Below are 21904 nucleotides of genomic sequence, written 5' to 3' on the forward strand. Positions count from 1 at the left end.
ACGCAGGGCCTCCCACCCCACCGTGGGTCTGGGTGTCGCGAGGCGTCCGGACCCCTGGTTGGGTGCGCGGCGGCTGAGTCCAAGCCGGGCGCGGGGTGAAGGTGCTGGCGCGAGCGTGCGCACGTGGGGCGGGCGGCGGTGTCCGCGGGTCGCTGTCCGGGGTGCGGGCTCCGTGTCCCCCCCGCACCCGCCTCGGTGCTGATTGGCTCGGCGCCGCCGTGACGGGCCGGCCCCCGCCCGGGGCGGCGGCGGCGGCGGCGGCGGCAGGGGCGGGCGCGGGTGCCCGCGTGTGCGCTGAGAGCCGGCGTGTGCGCCGGTGTGTGCGCCCGGCCGCCGGGTGTGCGGGAGAGCAGGGAGCGCGCCGACGCGCGGGCGGCCGCGGCCGAGCCCAGGGTGCGCGGCGCCCCCGCCCGCCCGGCCCGGCCATGGCCCCCGCCCGGGGCCGCCTGCCCCCCGCGCTCTGGGTCGTCACGGCCGCGGCGGCGGCGGCCACCTGCGTGTCCGCGGCGCGCGGCGAAGGTGAGCGGCGGCGGCTGGCGGGGCGGGGGCGGCCGAGGGGCCGGGGGCGCGGTGCGCGCAGCAGCCGGAGCGAGCCCGCCGAGAGGCTCAACTTCCTTCCCCTCGACCCCAGTGCCCGAGGGGCTGGGATCCCTGGATCTGGGTGGGGAGGGGTGGCACCGCAAGAGACCCGGGGTCCGGGGACGGAGCGCCGGGGACAGGGCTGGGGGGAGAGGGGCCCCGGGGCTTGAGGAGGAGGGACAGGGAGGCGCGAGGGACCGGGGCCGGGACTCAGGGGTTCGGAGCTGGGGACAGGGAACTGAGGATCGGGCACTGGGGACGAGGAGGCAGGACCCGAGGATGGAAGACAAGAGAAGAGACAGAGGGGAGAGAGGAGATAGGGCAGGGGCCGGGGTGGGGGCAGAGGACAGGGGACCCGGGATGCAGGGCGAGGTTCAGAGGGCTGAAGAGAAGCGGTGGGATGGTGTCCAGGGATGGGGGCCAGGAAGGGAGGCAGGAGGACCAGAGAACAGAACCAGGTTTGGGGGAAGACCGGCGTGAAGGGCAGGCAATGAGGGTCTTGGAAGTGGGCTGGGCTGGAGGGCTGGGGGCGGAGGGCCCGGAAGGACAGCAGTCGCCAGGGACTGCCTGCTGGGAGGGGAAGCAGCTTTGGTGGGCGCTGGGGAGAAGGGGCCCCGGAGGAGGGGGCTGAGCAGGCTGCAGACAGACTGAGGCAGGCAAGGCCCGGAGGGCTGAGTCTCGTCCAGGGACAAGGCTGGGGAAGTCCGGTCACTCTGGGGGACACAGGATGAGGGTGTGGGCTGAGCATTAGAGACCAAAAGGATCTGGGAGGGGATAAGGGAAGCCGGGAGGGGGCATCTATCAGGTTTCATCAACACCTAGGGCTGCATACCTGCGTGACCGTGTGCACACACACACACTCACACCTTAGTCCACCGGGCACCCCAGGTCCAGCTCAGGACACTGCCCTGGGTTCTGCTCCTCGCCCGACCCCTGCCCTGGACCCCCTCTCCTCTTGCAGCTCTGCCAGGAGGAGGCCTGACTCGGGGGTCTGTGCAAATCCTAGGGTTCACAGCCTGGGTCCAGAGCCGCGTCCTCAGCCTGGCAGGATGAACTCCTAGATTCCAGGGAGCTCCAGAGCCGGTGTCCCTCATCCACGCTCAGACACACTACCGATCCACCCCTCACACACGAACAGCTCAGAGAGATGCAGCCATACCCACAGCCACACATGCAGCAGCAGCCTCGTGTTGGGATTCACACACAGAGACCCAGGCCCGCAGAGACTCGTGTGCATGGAGAGCCCCCACACCCCTACAGTCAAATGCCCAGAAGTGCGGCCAGTACACATGTGCACGCATGTGCATGTAAAGATTCATGGGTGTGAAAATGTGCACATCGTGGGCAGACACCACATATATGAAAAGACCCTCAGACTTGCGTTCCTGTCCCTAGAAACGCATGTGCACGGCACCAATGCGCACAGATGTACATAAACTCAACCTCCAATGAGACAGGGGCCACACAGGGAGCAGGGACCATAGCAAGGGAGCCGAGGGGTGAGCGGGGAAGGGGTGAGCCGCGAAGGGGTGAGCCAGGAAGGGGTGAGCAGGGAAGGGGTGAGCCAGGAAGGGGTGAGCAGGGAAGGGGACACACGGCCCTGGGAGGTCTGGGAGCTGTGGCCCGAGGACACAGTTTCCTCCGGGTTGGATGGGGAGAAGGCGGCAGTTTCTTTACCCAGCAGGTTTCTGAGGGGCCCACAGCAAGTGCCTGGGCATTGGGTGGGGTGCTTGCTTCAACCCTCGTCTTTGGGGAGGATCCAGCTCCCTCCAGAATGCCAGACTGGCAAACCCCAGATCCCCCTAGGAGGGGACTTTGACCCAGCTCCTGAGCAGAGGGCAGACCGTTTTGGCCTGGGAGAGAGGCTGTGTCCGGAGAGGGGCAGCAGTTGGAAAAGAGGCGAGGTCATCAGGAGAGGAAGCGGGGTGGGGGGGGTGCATATGTCAAGGGTGGGAGGGAGGCAGGCAGGCCTGGTGCCAGGGCCTGGCCACACCTATTTGATCAGCGCAGCAGGGCACCCCTGCCTGGGCACAGGTTACCCACGCAGGTCTGACGATCCTGGGTGGAGACCTGGAGCCTGGGTTCCACGCAGGACAACCAGAAGTCTGTGCGCTGGTGCAGGGCCAGGACCAGCTGGGGAGACTGTGGGAACTCAGGGAGGGGACTCTTTTCCCAGTGGGGGTCCTGCAAAGGCGACAGTGCCCCAGGCTACCCGAGTGCCCCTCTGCCAGGTCCCTCACGGGGCTGGGGACGGCCCTGCACCTGCAGAGATGCCCCCAAACCCCACCAGGCTCAAAGCCCCTTATCACTCTCTGATGTGGATTATCCACCAATTTGGGGTGATCTCCGAGGCATTCACATCCCAGCTGACATCCCCTGGCCACCCCGAATTCTCCAGCCTCGCCACCATGCGCTCTGTCCTCCGGGAATGTAAATCAATTTAAGTATTAGTCTCAGCGAAATGGAATGGGGGAAGGTGACGGCGCGGGAGAAAAAAAAGAAATCACATAATACCTTCCTCAGTCAAACAGGAATGGCTTAGGAATTATCTGTGCTTCTCAGAGCAGGCGGGGGGGGACCCGTTTGATCCCCCAGAACAGGCCGGCAGGTAGGCCTGGGAGGGACGCCTGCAGACATCTGGCCGATGAGGAAACTGAGGCACAGAGGGGTTAAGTGGTTGCTTCCCTGAAGGCCCTGAGAGACCGTGTGTCCAGTTTTCCCATCTGCAAGTGGGGAGATGGGCCCAGAAAGGGTCATCAACTTCCCAGGGGTCACATAGACCTATAGTCCAGCAGCGCAAGAGGGCAGAGAAAGCCTGGCCCTGGTGAGCCGAAGCGTTGGCCTCTCCAAGGGGACTCAGGCCCCGGCAGGAGAGGCCTTAGCCCTGGACTTCCCTCCAGCCCCGTGAGGCCTCCTGTGGGCCTGGAGCCTCCCGTGAGAGACCCTCTGCGTCCCCCCATAGAAGGGGACAGGACATGGGGAATAGTGGGACAGAGAGAGGGGGAGGGGAGGGACAGAGACAAGTCTGGAAGGAATTGGAACAAGCAGCCTTGGAATCCGGTCGCTCTTCCAGAATCCAATAAAATTGACTTTTGACTTATCTTTGGATTATCTGAGCCCCCCCTTGGCTGACTGATCACGAATCAGCTGCAGATGTGGTTGGGGATTCCCAGCGGGGAGGGAAGGGCCTGGAAAGTGGGGGTGCGCAGGACACTGCCTCTAGAGTTGGGGTGTTCATGGGGAGAAGTCCCAGCGGTCCCTGGGTGGGCGCAGGTCTGAGCTGCATCCAGGGGTGCTGACCCGGGGTCCTTCAGTTCCGAGACCCCCGTCTGGGATGTGGGGTGGGGCGGGAGAGCCCACAGGTCCCTGTCCGACGCCGCCCCCCCCCCCCAAAACTCGGCCCGCTGGTCTGGGGGAAACTGCAGTGCAGCCCCTCCCCCGCCCACCCGCCAGCAGGAGGAGAGAGCTCCTGACCCAGTTTTCTCGCCATTGCCGGGGAGGGAGGGAGGGAGGCGGGAAAGCTTCTCTGCCTGCCGCCCTGGCGTGGGGCCGGTTCGGCTTGGGGAAGGGAGATCCCCCTGCCGACGTTGCCTCCATCCCCTGGTCCCACCCGGCCCCCCGGGGGATCCCAAGCCCGAGCTCAGAAGGCCCTCCCTGGCTGGGCTAGTCCTCTTTCCAGCTGCCCTCTGGGCCCAGCCCCCAACGCTCGGTGGGGAGAGTGAGGGGAGGAAGAGGAAGAAAAGCCGCGCATGAGAGCATCCTCACTCCCAGCATTTCCTGAGGACACTTGTCTCCATCAATGAGGGGCAGGCGCAGAGCTATGCAAACCTCAGGCAGGAGGACAGCACCCACCTCTCTTCGGGAAAGTTCCAGGAAGGCCGATTTTAACCCTCTGCGACCTGCCCGGGGTAGCAGATCGGGTTGGTCGGAAGCCAGTGGTTGCTGGCTGGGAGAGGTGGGTAGACAGAAGAGGAAGGAAAATGAAAGCTGTGAGACTGGGAGCCCAAACCCCTTTCATCAGAGAGATCAAAGGCAGCAGGGACCAGAGAGGTGGAGGGACTCACCCAAGGACACACAGCACTTAGAGACAGTGCTGGCATTCAAGCCCTGATTTCGTCCCAGTTTGGTGCATCTTTATCGCCTTAAAGTGAGTGATACTCACTACTCCTAGGTGCCAAGAGAGAGGCAGGAGGGCCAGGACTTAGGGAACAGGAACCAACTTTGGTAAGGCATTGGCTCCAGGCGTTACCAGTTTACTGTCGCCCACCCTTATGTATTATTATCCCCATGTTACAGATGAGGAAATTGAGGTTCAGTGAAGTGCAGGTCACCCGCTACCAGGTAGCTGTGTTGAGATGTGAGCCCAGTAGTGTCTTATTCTGAAGGCAGGCTCTTTTCTCTACCCTGTTGTTGGTACTCAGCAGGGTCCTGAGGGTCTGGCTTAGAGTAAATGTGCCTCTCGGGCCAGCACTCCTTCTCTGAGGTTCTGCTCCTTGGGCTCAAGCTGCCGGGGCTGATGGCTTTGTCTGTGGTGCTCTGGGTGCCAGCCCAGCAGTCACACCTGTGGAGCTCCAGGCACCATCCTGATCTTCCCTGAGGCTCAGTGTTTTCATCTGGAAAATGGGCAGAAGGATGAGCACCTTTCAGTGTTGCCACGTGGGCCACAGATGAGGCATTGCAAGCTCCCCTGGCAGAGCCTAGCACGTAGCATGTGCTTCCTACGAGGCAGCGCTTCTTCCTCCAAAGCCCTCCATGTCCCGTCTGCGCCGAGGACCTGCTCAGTGGGAGGTGCCTTTTGGGGACCCTGGTGATGGGAAAGCTGGGTCCAGTCCTCTGGATGGAGGTTTGACTTTCAGTGCAAACATCGGTGGGCACTTTGGAATGCCACCGAGTCCTGTGAGTGGCCCAGGGCCAGGTCATCTTCACAGCCCCCTGCAAGGCAGGCATCACCGTCACCCCATTTTACAGGGGAGGAAGTGGAGGTTCAGGGATGGAGGAAATACGGTCAGGGACAAACAGCTCCTGAGTGGCAGAGCTGTGATTCAGATTCAGACCTCCTGGACCACTAAACCCAGACCTTCGGCATCTCACTGCCACCACGTCGAGGCAGCCTAGCTCTTAGGGCAGTTTGAGTCTTCCGGGAGGTGAGAAGGTTATATTTTGTGGTGGTGGAGGCAGGCTTCAGGAAAGAGCAAGAACTTGAACTGAGTCTTGAAGGCCAGGGAAGTGAGGAAGGACCCAGAGACCGGAGCTGGAGTGTTCGGGCCAGTGTGGCCAGGCCGCCCTGGCCCTGAGGGACTGGCCAGGGATCTGATGTGCTCTTGTCTCCTCTTCTGCAGTGAACTTGCTGGACACGTCCACCATCCACGGGGACTGGGGCTGGCTCACGTATCCGGCTCACGGGGTGAGTGATGGGCAGCGGGGCCAGTGCTGTCCCTCTGTGAACAGAGAGGTGTGACGCCCAGTGCTTATCATCGGGCAGATCAAAAGGAAGCAGAGGCCACGAGAGGTGAAGGGACTTAGACAAGGACGCACAGCAGTCAGAGGCAGAGCTGCAGACTTCTTAAATTTCGTGCATGCAGACTTCTGGAATTCCAGAACCAAGTCCGGGGCCGGCTCCCCCTTCTTCCGGTCTGAGGTCTGGATGTGGTATCCTTCTGTCTGTGTCCAACAGCCCACCGGGCCTCCATGGTGATGCTGGGCTCCGCCCATTAGATCCTTGCGCTCACAGGCGACTCCCTTCCGCCCTCCCGGGGAGTTGGCATGGTAACCCCGAGTGTCCAGAGCCAAGGATACACTGCCCAGTCCCCCCGATTCTCTTAAATCTCAGGGGGGCAGGGCGGTAAAGCCAACGCAAGCCCATGAGCTCGGTGGGGTTGGGCCCCACCATCCACAAGCTGAGTGTCCTTGGGTCACCACTTCACCTCCATGAGCCTCAGTTTCCCTGTCTGTAGAATGGGATGAGCACGTGGCAACCTCGTGGGGTTTGCTGGGAGGGTGAAGGGAGACGACACGTGGTCTTGGCACCATGCCTGGCACAGGGTAGGCCTCCATTAAATGTATTACTATCATTATCGTTGTCATTAGTGTGTATCATGGCTATATCTCAGATAAATCTCCTCCGACAGACAGGCTCAGAAACATGCACATCCCCACCATAGACACAAGTACGTCTGGCACCCGCAGCTTCTTGCATGAACACTTCTGCTTCCATGGCTCCAGAGACAGAGTGATGATAATATTAATGATGACGATGGCACTGAGCTGATATTTGAGTATTTCTTTACTGTGGGGTGACTGTACTCTGGGCTGTCTGGGGGCTGTGCCTGGGGTCAGGACAGTCCCGGCTCCTCTCTCTCTGGGTGTCTGGTCCCCAGGTGGCGGTAAGCTGAGTCTGTTGTCAGCGGCCCCCCTGCACCAGGCTCCAGGGAGTTGAAGGAACAGGCCAGGGCCCCTGAGAGCCGGGACTGACCCCTTCTCTGTCTCAGCCCATCAACCCTGCCTGAAGACAAAGGCTGGGCCCTGGGGGTGTCCCATTACCCCCCAGGGCCTCAGCCTCTCCCCTTGAGGGGCTCATCTGTGTGTCCCGCATGGCTGTCTCCCGGGGTGCTCGGGTGTGTGAAGGGCTTTGGTGCAGGGAACCAGCTCTGCCAGTAGCAGGGACTGACCCAAGAGGAGGTGACTGCCTGGCTGTGGGCTGGGTCAGCGTCTTCCCTGAGACTCAGCAGCTGGGCAGGAATGGACTTGAACCCCTGGTTGGGCTGGGTATCTCTGTCCCTCTGTCCCACTCAGAGCTTAGGACTTGGTTTTTAGGGTAACAAGAAGTAGGAAGGATTTTAAGGAGGGGTGGGGGGTGGTGAGAAATATGACTGGACTTGTGTTTTGGACAATAGCACTGGTCATGTAAGGTTCTTTTGTTTGCTGGATGCTGTGAAGAGTGGCTCGGGGAATTCCCTGTTGATCTACTGGTTAGGACTCCGCGTTTTCACTGCCAGAGGTGCAGGTTCAGTACCTGGTTGGGGAGCTAAAGATCTTGCAAGCTATATGGCACGGCTAAAAACAGACAAACAAAACCCCCTAAAAAAAGACTGGTTCAGAGTCACTCATTTCACTTGAGAGTTAGAACAAATAACTTATATTCACATAAAGTGAAGTCGCTCTGTCGTGTCCAGCTCTTTGCGACCCCATGGACTGTAGCCTACCAAGCTCCTGCATCCATGGGATTTTTCAGGCACGAATACCGAAATGGGTTGCCATTTCCTTCTCTAGAGGATCTTCCTGACCCAGGGATCAAACCAAGGCCTCCTGCAATGTAGGCAGCCGCTTTACCGTCTGAGCCACCAGGGAAGTCACATAGCTCTTAATCACCACTACTAATCCTCCAAGTGGTGCAGCCATCCCATTTCACAGATGAGGAAACTGAGGCTCAGAGCAGGGAGAGAAAACTCTCCACCATCAGGCAGGTTTCAAGTGATGGATGTGAGCTCAGATCTCTCTGGGCCTGGAGCCGTCACTGGGTCCCTGTGTCACCTTGTGAAGGGCTGGGAACCGATCCTGCATTATTTACTGAGACAGGGACCCCCTCCTACCAGCACAGGGCCTGGAGATGGGGCTTGCCCAGAGGAGAGAGAAAGCCAGATGAGATCTCTGTTTCCAAGCTCTGGATCTTGACCCTGTGCCAGGCTGGCAGGTGAAACATGCAGGTGCCCACATCCAGGGGGCTGGGGAGGGCCCTGGGAATCTTTGGTTGAATAAGTTTGTAGCTGGGTGGAGACTGGTGGTCCCTGTGGTTCTATCCGTCCTTCTAATTCTGGAGTCTGTTAAGCACCCTGGGTACGAGGGTCACCCGTGCCTGTCTCCAGCATCTCCAAGTTATCAGACCGTCAGGCAGGCCGCACAGCCTGTAGCCGGCGGTGCTGGGTCGGGACGAGCCGGGGCTCTGCGGCCTCAAATCAGCGTGATCAGGCCAGTCCTTTACCTCGCCTCCACCTCCTCGTTTATAACACAAGGATGATCACAGAGCCTGCTCCCTGCAGTTGTCATCTGAGAGATGATGCAGGAAAAGGACATTGTACCAGCAAGAAACCAGACACTCTGAGAGGTTAAGCATCTCCGCTAAGATCTGGGGAGTCTGGCCCCCAGAACTCACGCTTCTAACCAGGCTGCACCCCTCTCTTTGGACCCCTCTGTCCACGCACTGCGTAGTGCTCCACCTCACCTGGTGAATTAACAGTCTCACCTGGTGAATATTCCTTTTTATTGTCTCTTGATCCTCACCAGCCCCTGGAGTAGATGAAAGTTGGCAGGCATTAGCTACCTCAATTTACGTATGAGAAGTCCAAAGCTCAGAGAGGGAGTGTGATCTGCCCAGGGATGCACAGCTGGTTCGCTGCTTTTGGTTCCTGGAGGGGGACAGAGTTCCATAGGGATAGTGGGGGCTGGGGGGGGGCGGTATGTGCCAGGCAGCTGGGCTGGGCGTGGCACTGGGCATGGAGTGGGGTGAGAACAGGGCTGATTCTCCCTTGCACCACCCGCCAGGAATTTGTGCCACACTATGTCTGCGGCAGCCCCTGAGGCTAAGCCAGGCCATTGGCCCTGCTCGGGCGGCTGGAGCAGACTGGGATCGAGCTGATTAATTTATCCGGGTCCCTGGCAGGAAACAGACAGCAAGCAGCTGGCTGGCTCTTTGGTGCTCCATTAATTGTGACAGTGACTTTAACCCCAGATGTGACACAGTGCCGCCCAGAGCCCCGACTGCAGAGTGAGGTGCGGCGTGGGGGTCCTTCTTGGGGTGGGGGGCATGCAGGAGGCATACAGTCTTTCAGGTGAGGCTGGCACGCCCTGGTCTGCTTTCCCAGGGGTCCCTGGAGGCAGGCACAGGGGGGCTGGGATGATGGCAGGCCAGCATCGTGTCAGTCCCCTTCTGGGCCAGGCCCCAGCTAAGCACCAGGCAGGCTTCTTCTCTGTGCATCCTCTCAAGTCTCACTGAAGTGGGGTCTTTCTGAGCCCCTCTTACAGATAAGGGCGCTGGGGGTTGAGACCACATAGCTGACCAAGATGAAGTCAGATCGAGCGGCTTTTGTCGGGCAGGGAAGACTTGGGATGCCCCGGATCCCCACTCTCGTGCTTGTGGGACAGCTCGGGATGCTGCCGCTTCTCAGAGCACAATGAGGAGTGATCTTTGCTTCCTCCCTACTCCTCCCAAACTGTCCTCCACTCCCCGGCCCCTGCTTAAGCAATGGGGTCCCCAGTTCAAAGACAATACCCACAGAGGCCCGAGAGAGGTCACAGCCCTGCATCTCTGATGCACGCAGGACACGACCCCTGAGAGGCGTGGCCATTTGCCTAAGGTCACACAGCCAGTTGAGACTGAACCCAGGCCTCTCGACTTTTGTTTCATTTCTCAACGCTGTGTCTTCGGCGTGGCTCGTCTGTGTCCAGAGTGGGCTTGCTGAACATTGCTGGCCCTTGCCAGCCTCTGCTGGGGCTCTCCCTCCCACCCCTGCAGGAAGGTCCAGCCTCAGCCCTGCAGGAGGTTTTGCCACACCCCGAATGCCCACACCCTTCGTGAGTCACCCTCCACACTTTATCTGTGAAAATAGGAGGGGGCTGGCAGGGAGAGAGTATTTCTTGTGCAATTCTTTTTATTAGTTTAGTTCAGTCGCTCAGTCATGTCCCACTCTCTGTGACCCCATGAACTGCAGCACGCCAGGCCTCCCTGTCCATCACCAACTCCCGGAGTTTACCCAAACTCATGTCCATTGAGTCGCTGATGCCATCCAACCATCTCATCCTCTGTCGTCCCCTTCTCCTCCTGCAGCAAAATACACTTAACATAACATTTACCATCTTAGCCATTTGTAAGCCTCCAGTTCAGTGGCATTAAGTCCACTCACATGGTTATGTGACCGTCACCACCGTCCATCTCCAGAGTGCTTTCATCTTCCCAGACTGAAATTCTGTATCCATTAAATTATAATAACTCCCATGACCCTCTTGCCTCAGCCCCTGGTAAGTACCAGTCTTCTTTCTGTCTCTAGAAATCTGATGTAAGTGCCTCATATAAGTGGAAGCATATAGGACTTGTTCTTTTGTGTCTGGTTTATTTCACACAGCAAAAGGTCTTCAAGGTTCCTCCGTGTTGTAGCACATGTCAGAATTTCACAGTGTCCCGCTGTATCAGTACGTACATTTTGTTTGTCCATTTATCCACTGAGGGACATTTATTTGCGTTTCCACCTTTGGGCTGCAATAAGCATGGGTGTGCAAATCTCTGATTGTGTCCCTGCTTTTGTTTCTTTGGGGTACACACCCAGAGGAGGAACTGTTGGTAATTCTATGTTTAGTTGCTTGTTATTCACTGTTTTCCACAGTGGCCGCACCAGTTAACATTCCCACTAGCAACACACAGGGTTCCAATTTCTCCACATCCTCGCCAACCCTTGTTATTTTCAGTTGCTTTGATAATAACTAATGGGTGTGAAGTGGTATCTCACTGTGGTTTTGATTTGAATTTCCCTAATGCTTAGTGACGCTAAGCATCTTTCCACATGCTCTTTGGCCATCTGTGTATCTTCTTTAGAGAAAAGTCTATTCGAGTCCTTTGCCCGTTTTCTAATTAGGTCTCTCTGGTTCTTTGTTTGTCAATTGTAGAAGTTCTTTATATATTCTGGATACTAATCCATATCAGATATGTGGTTTGCAGCTGTTTTCTTCCATTCTGGGGGTTGCCTTCTCACTCCATTGATGGTGTCAGTGACGGTCACTGGTTTACTTCTGAATCAGTGACGCCTGGCCAGCACCTGACACATAAGTGATCATACTCAACATCCCCGCATCCCGGTACGCCCCTGCAGGGGACCCAGGGCAGCCTGTGGTGGGGGCAGAGGGAACATCACACACAGCAAGACAGAGGAATCCATCCATCAGACACTCAACAAGCACCGGTTCAGCGGGTGCTGCTGAAGGATTTGAGGCCAGAGTGAGACATAGCTTCAAGCAATTGAACAGATCTTTCTGGCAGCTGATGTGAAAACTGGACCAGTGGGCTCACTGACTTCCCCACACAAGTCACCCCACTCTGGGAGTGACAGAGTAGCTGTGTAGAAATGAGGTCAGAGCCTTGTAGCTTTGGCATCAGTTCTAGTCCTGGCTCCATCACTCGATAGCTATGTGACCCCGGACACACGGCTCTAGGTTTGAACCCCTCGGTTCTGTGTCTGTGAAGAGGCAACAGATAACGCTTCCCCCAGAATATCCCCGGTGGCTCAGACAGTAAAGAATCTGCCTGCAATGCAGGAGACAGAAGAGACACAGCTTTGATCCCTGGGTCAGGAAGATCCCCTAGAGAAGGGACTGGCAACCCACTCCAGTACTCTTGCCTGGAGAATCCCTTGGACAGAGGAGCCTGGCAGGCTACAGTCCATGGGGTCACAAAGAGTCGGACACGACCGAGTGACTAATAACACTTCCCCGTAACCCCATGTGTAGGGTGCTTGGCCTCTTGATGGCTGACAGTCCCCTGGAAGGTCAGCCCCTGGAGGCTGGAGAATGTTCAGTCTTCTTTCCCAGACCTCCCCTAGCACCGTGCGCGTGGCTCATGGCAAGAGAGGGCCAGCCGCTGCCTCTCGTTTCAGCCGGCTGTGGTCTCTCTGCCTGCAGTGGGACTCCATCAACGAGGTGGACGAGTCCTTCCGGCCCATCCACACTTACCAGGTTTGCAACGTCATGAGCCCCAACCAGAACAACTGGCTGCGGACCAGCTGGGTGCCCCGAGACGGCGCCCGGCGTGTCTACGCCGAGATCAAGTTCACCCTGCGCGACTGCAACAGCATGCCCGGCGTGCTGGGCACCTGCAAGGAGACCTTCAACCTCTACTACCTGGAGTCGGACCGCGACCTGGGCGCCAGCACGCAGGAGAGCCAGTTCCTCAAAATCGACACCATCGCGGCCGACGAGAGCTTCACGGGGGCCGACCTGGGCGTGCGGCGCCTCAAGCTCAACACAGAGGTGCGCGGCGTGGGGCCCCTCAACAAGCGCGGCTTCTACCTGGCCTTCCAGGACATCGGCGCCTGCCTGGCCATCCTGTCCCTCCGCATCTACTACAAGAAGTGCCCCACCATGGTGCGCAACCTGGCCGCCTTCTCGGAGGCGGTGACGGGGGCCGACTCTTCCTCGCTGGTGGAGGTGCGGGGCCAGTGCGTGCGGCACTCCGAGGAGCGGGACACACCCAAGATGTACTGCAGCGCCGAGGGCGAGTGGCTGGTGCCCATCGGCAAGTGCGTGTGCAGCGCGGGCTACGAGGAGCGGCGGGACGCCTGCGTGGGTGAGCACGCCCCTGCGCGGGTGGGCTGGCGGCTCGGTTCAGTCCCGGCAGGGCTGGCGGTGGGGGTGGGGGTGGCAGGCAGGGTTGGCACAGTCGGCAGATGTCTGGGTGGTGCAGGGTTGGCACCTGGGAGGATGCATGAAGCCCTAGTGTTCCTGCGTCCCCAGGCCACCCGTGAGTGTGCTGTGTGTGTCTTGCCAGGAGGGAAAAACACCACAGCCAGGTAGATCCTCCGTGGGTGTTGTGGAGAGGTCCATCTCTGGGCACCTGTGTGATTGGGGTATACTAACTGGGTACATACCTGTGTTAGGGAGCAGTGATGGAACCTACCACAGCCAGCACGCTTCTAATTGCTTTTCACGTATGAACGCATTTAATCCCCACAGCTATCCAGTGGAACAGGAGCTTTTATTATCCTGATGTTAAAGATGAGGATGCTGAAGCCCAGAGAGGCAAAGTAACTTCCCTAAGGTCACACAGCTGGAAAGTCAACAGAACTGTGATTTGAATTCAGAAGTCTGGCTCCAGAGTCCAGACTCAGAACCACTGAACTGCTACCCTGTTGGGTGGGAGAGGGTGTTGACTGGGATCTGGGCTCAGGGTGAATGCATGCGTGGCGTACAGGGGCATCGTGAAGACAGGCGGGCGGGGACAGCCAGGGAGTTTCCGGGTTGCAGGCAGAACTTAGCTAGAGGTGTGGGGGAGGGGACAGCTGAGAGCAGCTGGGTCTTGAAATAGCAGCTGTTGCCACAGGTATCTACTGCTGGGGTTCCCATGTCACAGACCAGGAGCAGGGCCCAGAGTCCAGGCTGTGTGTGTGTGTGTGGTCAGCAGACACGCATCTTGGATCGGTGCAGCCAGGCATCCCGACAGCCCAGGAACCCCGGGAGGGCTGGCGAGAGCACACAGCTGGTGCTCCAGCTGTTACTGGTCTTGCCCTGGTTGCCCTCTGCCGTCCCTGGATCTCCCCAGGGGCTGGACACATGGCAGCCCAGCCACTCAGCCCAGCCTGGTGAAGCCTGCTGTGGGGACCACTGGTTCTCCTGGGGAAGGAAATGTTCCTGGGTGGGGATCAGAGAGACCAGGACCTGTCCCCCAGACAGCCTCGGGGAAGACTGGCCTGGGGCCCTGAAAGACACTCAGAATATCCTCCACAGGCCCTGGGACCACAGTTAAAGGGACCCTCAGGCCTCCCAGCACCATGCCTCTGTCCTAGCCAGCAGGAAGGCCCCTTGGTGCTCACAGGAGCAGGACACAGGCTAACCGTTTCAGGTGATGTTCAAGGTAGCTTCAGAGACCACCCCAGGCCACTTTAGGAGTTGTCTTGCCCCAGGAACTCCAGGACCATATTCTTCTGTCCAGCCACCAGGCCCTTTCTGGCCCTTCTCTGGGGCTGTCTGATTTCCTTGTGCATGTGTGCTAAGTCGCTTCCATTGTGTCCAACTCTTTGCAACCCTATAGACTTTAGCCTGCCAGGCTCCTCTGTCCATGGGATTCTCCAGGCAAGAATACTGGAGTGGGTTGCCATGACCTCCTCCAGGGGATCTTTCCGACCTAGGGATCGAACCAATGTCTTTCATATCTCCTGCATCAGCAGGTGGGTTCTTTACCACTAGTTCCATCTGTGAAGCCCTTAAATCTTTTTTTACCCTGCTGACAGCTGTACATTCACTCTTCTGGACCCTAAACTCCAAAGCACCTTCTGTGACATTTGCCTGTTTCCGGATTTGTTCTACCTTCTGTGGCCTAGTTTGCCAGGCTCCCCAGGCCTGCAGCCTCTCCTGGTTCCTTCACAGACATCCCTGTACTTCTCAACTTCCCGCTGGGTAGCAGTAGCAACAAATATTCCTATTGCCTTTAAAGCTTCCAAGGAGATTCCTAGGACATCAATTCATTGGCTTATTGTAGCAAGGCAGGTATTACAATTCCATTTTACAGATGGGGAAACTGAAGCCCAAGAGATCATGTCCTGCTTAGGTCTCACAGCTGGTGAGAGGTGGAATGAGTCCTGAGTCAGGTCTGTCTTGCTCTGAGCTATTTGTAGGCTTTTCACCTATCCCTGGCCCATCCTGACTGCATTCCCTGCTAGACCCAGTTCCCAACATCCCCTTATTCTGATGGGGATAATAAAATCTCTTAGAGACAAGTTTTCAAGTGTTTGTTATGTGCCAGGCACTTAAACGAGCACTTCATACAGATCATGTCAGTAACTTATCCGTGCATCGGGGATAGAGGCACAGGGCATCCCTGTCTCCAGGGAGTTCACAGCTTCTCATCCTTACAGTAGTCCTCAAAGCTAGGTATTGTATTCCCATCTCACAGATGGGGAAAACTGAGTCCCCTCTACTTAAGTAGCAGAGTAGGGATCTGATCCCATGTTTTCTCACTCCAGAGCCCTGAACAGCTTCCTCTGTCCACAAAACCCTCTGCAAAGCCTTGCTTCCCACCTCCCTGGGATAACATTAAAGCAGTTAATAACCAGGACTATATAAGCTGTAACAGTCAGGTGGGCCAGCCTGTGGATACCTGCTCAAGGTCAGCTGTCCCCAGCACTGGAATGAGCCAGGGAGAACACCAGGCTACTTGTTTGTCCAGCGTGCGTCCTTGCCCTTCGAGGAAGACTGGTCCTCCTGACTTTGGGGTGGGGGCCTCACTCAGAGGTACTGCTCCAGCCTCCTTTTTTGGTGGAGATGGAAAGTGAAGCCCAGAGAGGGAATGCATCTTGCCCAAGGGCCTACAGCACGTCAAGGGCAGGACTCTTGGTGGAAACACCAAGGCTTGAGCAGCCGGACGTCCTCAGAGCTGGGAGAAGTCAAGGCCACTCCCATTTCCTCACACTGCAAGCATGTTAATAAAAAATAATAAAGTAATGCCAAAGCAGGGTTAGGGAATTGCAGCCTGTTTTGATTTTTACATTTAAATCACAATACAACATAATTATGCCAGTTGCAAGATAATTACAGGTTTTATAAAAATATTAATTCATCGTGCACTGCAGGCAGTGGGGTTTGGGGACAGGATGCCGGTTTTAAATCACACGGGGAAAGACGCTTCTCAGCCCTGTCGGTGGGCGTGTACGGTGTCTGCTGACATCCTTTGAAGAAACAGCACAGGTGCAAAACTGAGGTGCTCGCCTAATGGGAGCCCCAGGCCAGAGGCCCTGTGACGTCCCCACTCCCTCCTTGGTGGGTAGCCCACGGATTGAGAGGAGAGGGGCCGAAAAGGGGCTGGGCACAGACTGGGCGTGCCTTTGCTGATCTACTTGAGATGACCTCAAAGCTGCAGCCCCGGACCCAGCCTGAGCGGGACCTCCGGAGACCCATGGGGCCCTGGCCTTCTCCATCGGGCAGTTCTCTCTGAGCAAACAGGGCTGGATGAGGGGGTCCTGGCCTCCCCTGCCCGAGTGCCCCTCCACCTTCTTTCTAGCGACAGGAGAAGGGACCCAGAGCTTGAAGGCTGCAGCAGCAGCCAGGCCCATGGCAACAGCCGTCAGGCTCCTGTCTCGGCGGTCTCACCCTCGTGGCTCCCCTTAGAGTGGCCAGGCAGCCATCGATTTTTACAGAGACGACAGTAAAGCCCAGGAGAGGGACCAGCCCAATCACGTGGCTTTTTAGAAGCCTTCCTGAGACTGCGTTCGGGCCTCAGGGACCCACGGAAGCACGTCAGAGCTGGGCGGAGCTAGTGCAGTTTTCCCGTGGGGAAAGGGAGGCCCAGAGAGGCCAAGCGACCATCCCAAGAACACACAGCTAGCAGTAGTTGATTGAATCCCAGATCTCCCAAGCTCCTGACCAGAAAACTCCCCATTACCCAATTCCTGACCCAGTGACCTTGCCCCCGCCACCCACGTGGCTGCACCCCCCCACCCCGAATCCAGAGAGTGGAAGGGCCTCTCAGAACATTGCCCAACGCAGCCGCCACCCAGAGTCCCAAGTCCCTAGCACCGTCCTTTCTGCCACCTGGACGCAGAGTATAAGCCACCCTCTGCGGCCCTAATCATCTTTCTATAAATATCAGAGCATCTCATTTCGAAGGGGCAGCATGAACAACGAGCTCCTTTGCCTTTCTGACTGTGTTTAAAATCTGATTTAGAATTAATTTCCTTTGGTCGGCCACTGGCAGACACCTTATTTGTCAAATCTCAAGCTCTTCGCGGGGGAGAGGAGAGAGGTTGCCGGGGCCCCCGGCAGCTGCCGGCCTGACAGGCGGCCTGGGCAAGGTGCCCTCGGCAGGGGCGGGAGCCCCTCCTGGCCTGCGGCCGACACCGGGCACCGCAGACGCCGGAAGCGCCCTGGGTCGGCGGGCCCCAGCCCAGAGCCGCTCCATCTGTCTCGGCCATTAATTCCCGGCTCTGCCTCCAGGTCTCCGGGCTCCCCGAGGCCTGGTGATTAGTATTCTTATTAAAGATTATTTTATTTTCATTGAGCGGATTAATCTAGCCTTGACACTTTATAGCCATATGGGTATTAGCCGAGCGTGAGAGAACCACCCACCGGTGGACTGGCGGGATGGCAAAGCTGCCTCTAAGCTGAGGCCGGGTGTTAAGAGGCTGCTGGGGAAAGGCCCTGGCTCCGGAGGCTCCGCCCAACCCGGGTTTGCATCCTGGCTCAGCTGGGAGCCTGGGGCGAGGCACGCAAGCTCCCCCGAGCTTCTGTTTCCTCTCTGCCAAACAGATGTGTTCACACCCACCAAGTAGAGTGGTAGTAACAAGTGCCGGGCACTGTGCTGATGTGAATTCACGCGTATTCACTCCTGTCATTCTCCCAGCAGCCCTTGGAGGTGGGAACTATTCTTATCCCCATTTTCCAGATGGAGACACTGAGGCCCAGCAACTTGCCCAGCGGCACTTAGCCTCGGGGAGGGAGGGGACGGGATGAGAGAAGGAACCCAGCAGGCAGCCTGCTCCTGAGGTTCTGCTCTTGACGGAGGACCCGCTGAACTCTGAAGGGTCCAGGTCTCCAAGCACAAAGGCTGTCCTGTGGTGCTTCCTCAGGGCTGCATGTCACACGGAGATGTCACTCCGCACGTGGGCTGGTCTGCCCCTCACTGCTCAGAAAGCTCCCTGAAAGCAGCGGTAGCTCTTGTTTGTCTCCAATCCATCGCAGAAGCTCGGTAAATGTGGGTGAAGGAGCAGACGAGAGACAGAATAAGCAGGCGGTTCCCACGACCGTAATCGATGTGGATCCGATGATTCCAGTGTGATAGAATGTCATTTAGCTCACCAACAGATTGGATAAATATTTGCTGGGCAAGTGTAAAGCCTGTTTCCTTTGCCTGCTTCCTGGGCTCAGAAGGACGCTCTTGGGCTGTGCCCCAGGACTGGGCCTCCTGGGGGGCTCCCGGGAAGAGGAGGCAAGGTCACAAGATGTCAGCTTAGAGTGCCCCCCACCACAACTCCAAGCACCTGGCCCCCAGTCAGGGGCCTCCCCAAGGGCTAGGGAAGAGGTCTCAAAACTGAACCACATTCTCCCCAGCTCCCCAGCCTTCTGGCTTCACAGTCTCTTGAGTCTGGGAAGCAACTTAGGGACATCATCATGTCTCCTGATTGCAGGTTTCCTCCCAAGTTTGTAGAATTTTACAAATTAACTGGAGTTTAGCTATTATAATCAAAAGATACAATCAAATCAAAGGAAGCTTCTCTCAAGCCCTGAGTTTTTCCAAACAGGACTCAGCAGAGAGATAGCCCAGTGTTTCCTGGTGGTCCCTGTTTCAAAGTATTCAGTTCCACAGGTGGAGCTGGGAGCCGCCTGTTGAGGTGGCATTTGGTCCTCTTGAACTCCTGGGGTCTGTCTCTGCCCAGAGCAGATAATGGAAGGATTAGTTCACTTTGAAAACACCCACCAGTGTTGACAGCTCTACGCTGGGCCAGACCCTAGGAACTCTGAGATGAATAAGGCCCTACTCAGAGAGATCATTGGCCCTCAAGGAGAGAGAGTCAGATATGCAGATGAAAAAAACACAGCCGTAGTGTTGCAGGTGGTGAGACTAAGCAGGGATGCAAAGGGGAGTGGCCGCGTCTGTGTGTGTGTGTGTGTGTGTGTGTGTGTGTGGTGTCCACAAAGGCTGCATCAAAGGCACAGTTAAAAGGGTTTTGAAGGAATTCGACAGGGAGATGAAGGAGAAAGGGTACAGTACGTGCAAAGGCCCTGAGGCACGGATTACGGAGACTGGCCGGTCCTCTAGTTAGACCTGAAAAATGGGGCGTGAGAGCCGGCACTGATTGCGGCTTCCAGGGGGCTCTGAATGCCAGGCTTTATTGTTGAGGCCACAGGGAGCCTGCGAGGGTTTGGACCAGCAGTGTCCCTCGAGAGCCCCCAGGCACACTCATCTGCTGTCCCTGCACGGCTGACTCGTTCTCAGGGCGGGTCGCTCCGCCCACCGTTTACCCTCCACCACATCCTCGGCTTTATTTTCTTCTGGAAATGATTACAGCTTCATTTACTGAGTCTTCCCCACCTTGAAATAGGCCAGCTTCTTGAGGGCAGAGACCACTCAGACCTTGTTCAAGGCTGTGTCTCTGGCACGCAGATCAGAGCCTGGTATAGACGAGGTGCTCCTGGAAATGGGCAGAAGGAATGGGGTGGGTGGGCTGGGGCTGGGGCAGCGGGGCTGGGGGCTGTTTGGGGGCAGAGACTCGTGGCGTGTGAAGCAGAGGGTGGAGAGAGGGTCAGATGTGAGACACGTCATTCCCAGCCATGGCGACGGTGGCACGGGTTCTGGGAGTGTCAGGAGCCCACAATTCCCTGACGGTCGGCGTTGCTCGGGGCACTTGTAAGACACAGCTTTGCAGGCCACACCCCTTGCTCTCCTAACTCGGTGACGGTGATGAGGCCAGGGTCTGTGTTTTCACAGGGATGCTTCCGTGTCTGTCCACGTCTGGGGACCTCTGGTCTCATCACCCGTCTCTTCCAGCCATGTTTCCCGCCCACCCTCATTACCTGGCTGGCTTTCTTGTCCCGCACCTCCCCCACGCAGGACCGATTCCTGGGGTTTTTTGGCCCCCCTTGGATTCTTCCCTGGTGGCTCAGACGGTAAAGCGTCTGCCTACAATGCAGCAGACCCAGGTTCAATCCCTGCGTTGGGAAGGTCTCCTGGAGAAGGAAATGGCAACCCACTCCAGTACTCTTGCCTGGAAAATCCCATGGACGGAGGAGCCTGGTAGGCTACAGTCCATGGGGTCGCAAAGAGTCAGACACGAATGAGCGACTTCACTTTCACTCTCACTTGGATTCTTAGCCATGACCCCTGCCCCTAAGGCTGATGTCTCACTCGAGCGTACGTGCCCTGTGAAGAACAAAGCCTGGGAGCCTGGGCGGGAGGGGGCGTTGGAGATGAGGGGCGTTCAGAGAGGTTTCTTCCTGAGCCAACTGTGGGGCTGGCTCTCGGGTGTCGGGGTCCCAGCCTGCTCCCCGCCCCTGCCTTGCTGTGCAGCCCTGTGTAGGTCACCGGCCGTCTCTGAGCTTCCGTGCCTGCACCTGCAGATGAGAACAGGAAGGGGGTGATGCTGAAGGTCTGCTCCACTGTCCCCTGGGGAGCCCTGGGCCCGAGAGCCCCGTCCCTGAGGCCACCTTCTCCTCCACAGCCTGTGAGCTGGGCTTCTACAAGTCGGCCCCCGGGGACCAGCTCTGCGCCCGCTGCCCTCCCCACAGCCACTCCGCGGCCCCTGCAGCCCAGGCCTGTCGCTGCGACCTCAGCTACTACCGGGCGGCACTGGACCCGCCGTCCGCCGCCTGCACCCGTGAGTACCGCCCCGTGGCCCCAGGGAGCCAGGTCTCTGCGGGTGAGGCGGGGACAGGAGACTCTCTTGGGCCAGGGATCTGTCTGGGCCCCGGGGTGACTCTGACGCTTCCACCATGCCCTTGACCTCTCTGGGCCCCCAGCTTCTTGTCATCGGTCACCTGCTATCTCTCCAGGGAAATCTTGCCTTTTCTTCCTCGGTCTATCCTCTCTGCTCCGAAGGGCAGACCAGGAGCTGGGCTCCTCCCTTTCCAGCACCGGGTGACTGTGGTCATCTTCTGACCCAGTGGTCATGCCAGTGTCCTGGGGCCCGGGGTGGGCCAGCAGTGCGGGGGGGGGGGCTGCCCCTGAGGCACGGCGAGTATCAGAAGACGTCCCCCATCAATGATGACCTGATCCACTGGTAGGAGCTCTGAGTTCTAGGAGCTGCATTAGTGTGGGGGGGAGACACATAATTGTGTCTGTGGAGCGTGTGTGGCTCCTGTGTGTCGGACTCCGTGTGCGCCCTGGGAGGCCTGCAGTGATCCTGTCTGTGTCAGTAGCTGCTCTACAGAAGATGCCTGCATAGGGCGTGAGCTGATCAAGTGCTTGTGCCCCCGAGTGTGCAGTGCACCCACGTGTGTGCATCCGGATACCTTCAGTGGCCTCCTGAGTCTCCATGGAGCTCTGTGAGCGCAGCGCGTGCACACCTGGCCAGCCAGGGAGACATGTGCCCAGAAAGCGTGTGCGCATGCCCGTACCTGGGGGCACTCCGCGGGCCCCAGGCCCCGGGCCTGCAGGGCTGCGTGGCTGTCAGTGTTTCTGCCAATGCAGCTCCCCACTGGCCTCCTGTTCTCTTCTGCCCTCACCCGGGGGGGGCCTGTCACCCCCAACCCAGCTGGGAGGAGCTGCAGCCAGCTCAGCCCGCCCCCTTCGCCCACCCTGGGCTCTTGGGATGGCGTGAGGGGGGCCTGACACGGCGCTGAGGAGCTTTGCCCTAGAATTTACCCCCAGCGTGATCTCTGTGTCCCCTGCCCCCCACCTCCATCTCCACTCAGCCCCAGGCCCCCTGCAGAGGCCAGTGAGGGCCCAGGTGTACTCATATACCAAGTATATATACACCCACACATATACACAGAGGTGTACTCATATACTACACACCCACACAGTCATATACCATACACCCACACAGACTCATATACCACACACCCACACACAGTCATATACCATACACCCACACACACACCCGGTGTACTCATATACCATACACACACACACACACACACA

At 58.0% G+C, this 21904-nt stretch overlaps 1 protein-coding gene across 4 annotated transcripts in view; it reads left to right on the top strand.

Annotated features, from left to right (window-relative positions):
• Window positions 1–425: 425 nt before the first annotated feature.
• The window catches only part of EPHA8 (EPH receptor A8), a 35994-nt gene continuing 14515 nt past the window's right edge, over window positions 426–21904 (top strand). For all 4 annotated transcript variants that reach the window (XM_043910578.1, XM_043910579.1, XM_043910581.1 and 1 more), the window contains exons 1-4: window positions 426–519; window positions 5919–5983; window positions 12241–12904; window positions 20484–20639. In XM_043910578.1, coding sequence (XP_043766513.1) covers window positions 426–519; window positions 5919–5983; window positions 12241–12904; window positions 20484–20639 — 979 coding nt within the window. The remainder of the gene's footprint in view (window positions 520–5918; window positions 5984–12240; window positions 12905–20483; window positions 20640–21904) is intronic.

Source organism: Cervus elaphus, chromosome 8, assembly GCF_910594005.1.
Source record: "Cervus elaphus chromosome 8, mCerEla1.1, whole genome shotgun sequence".
In the NCBI taxonomy this organism is placed as follows: domain Eukaryota; kingdom Metazoa; phylum Chordata; class Mammalia; order Artiodactyla; family Cervidae; genus Cervus; species Cervus elaphus.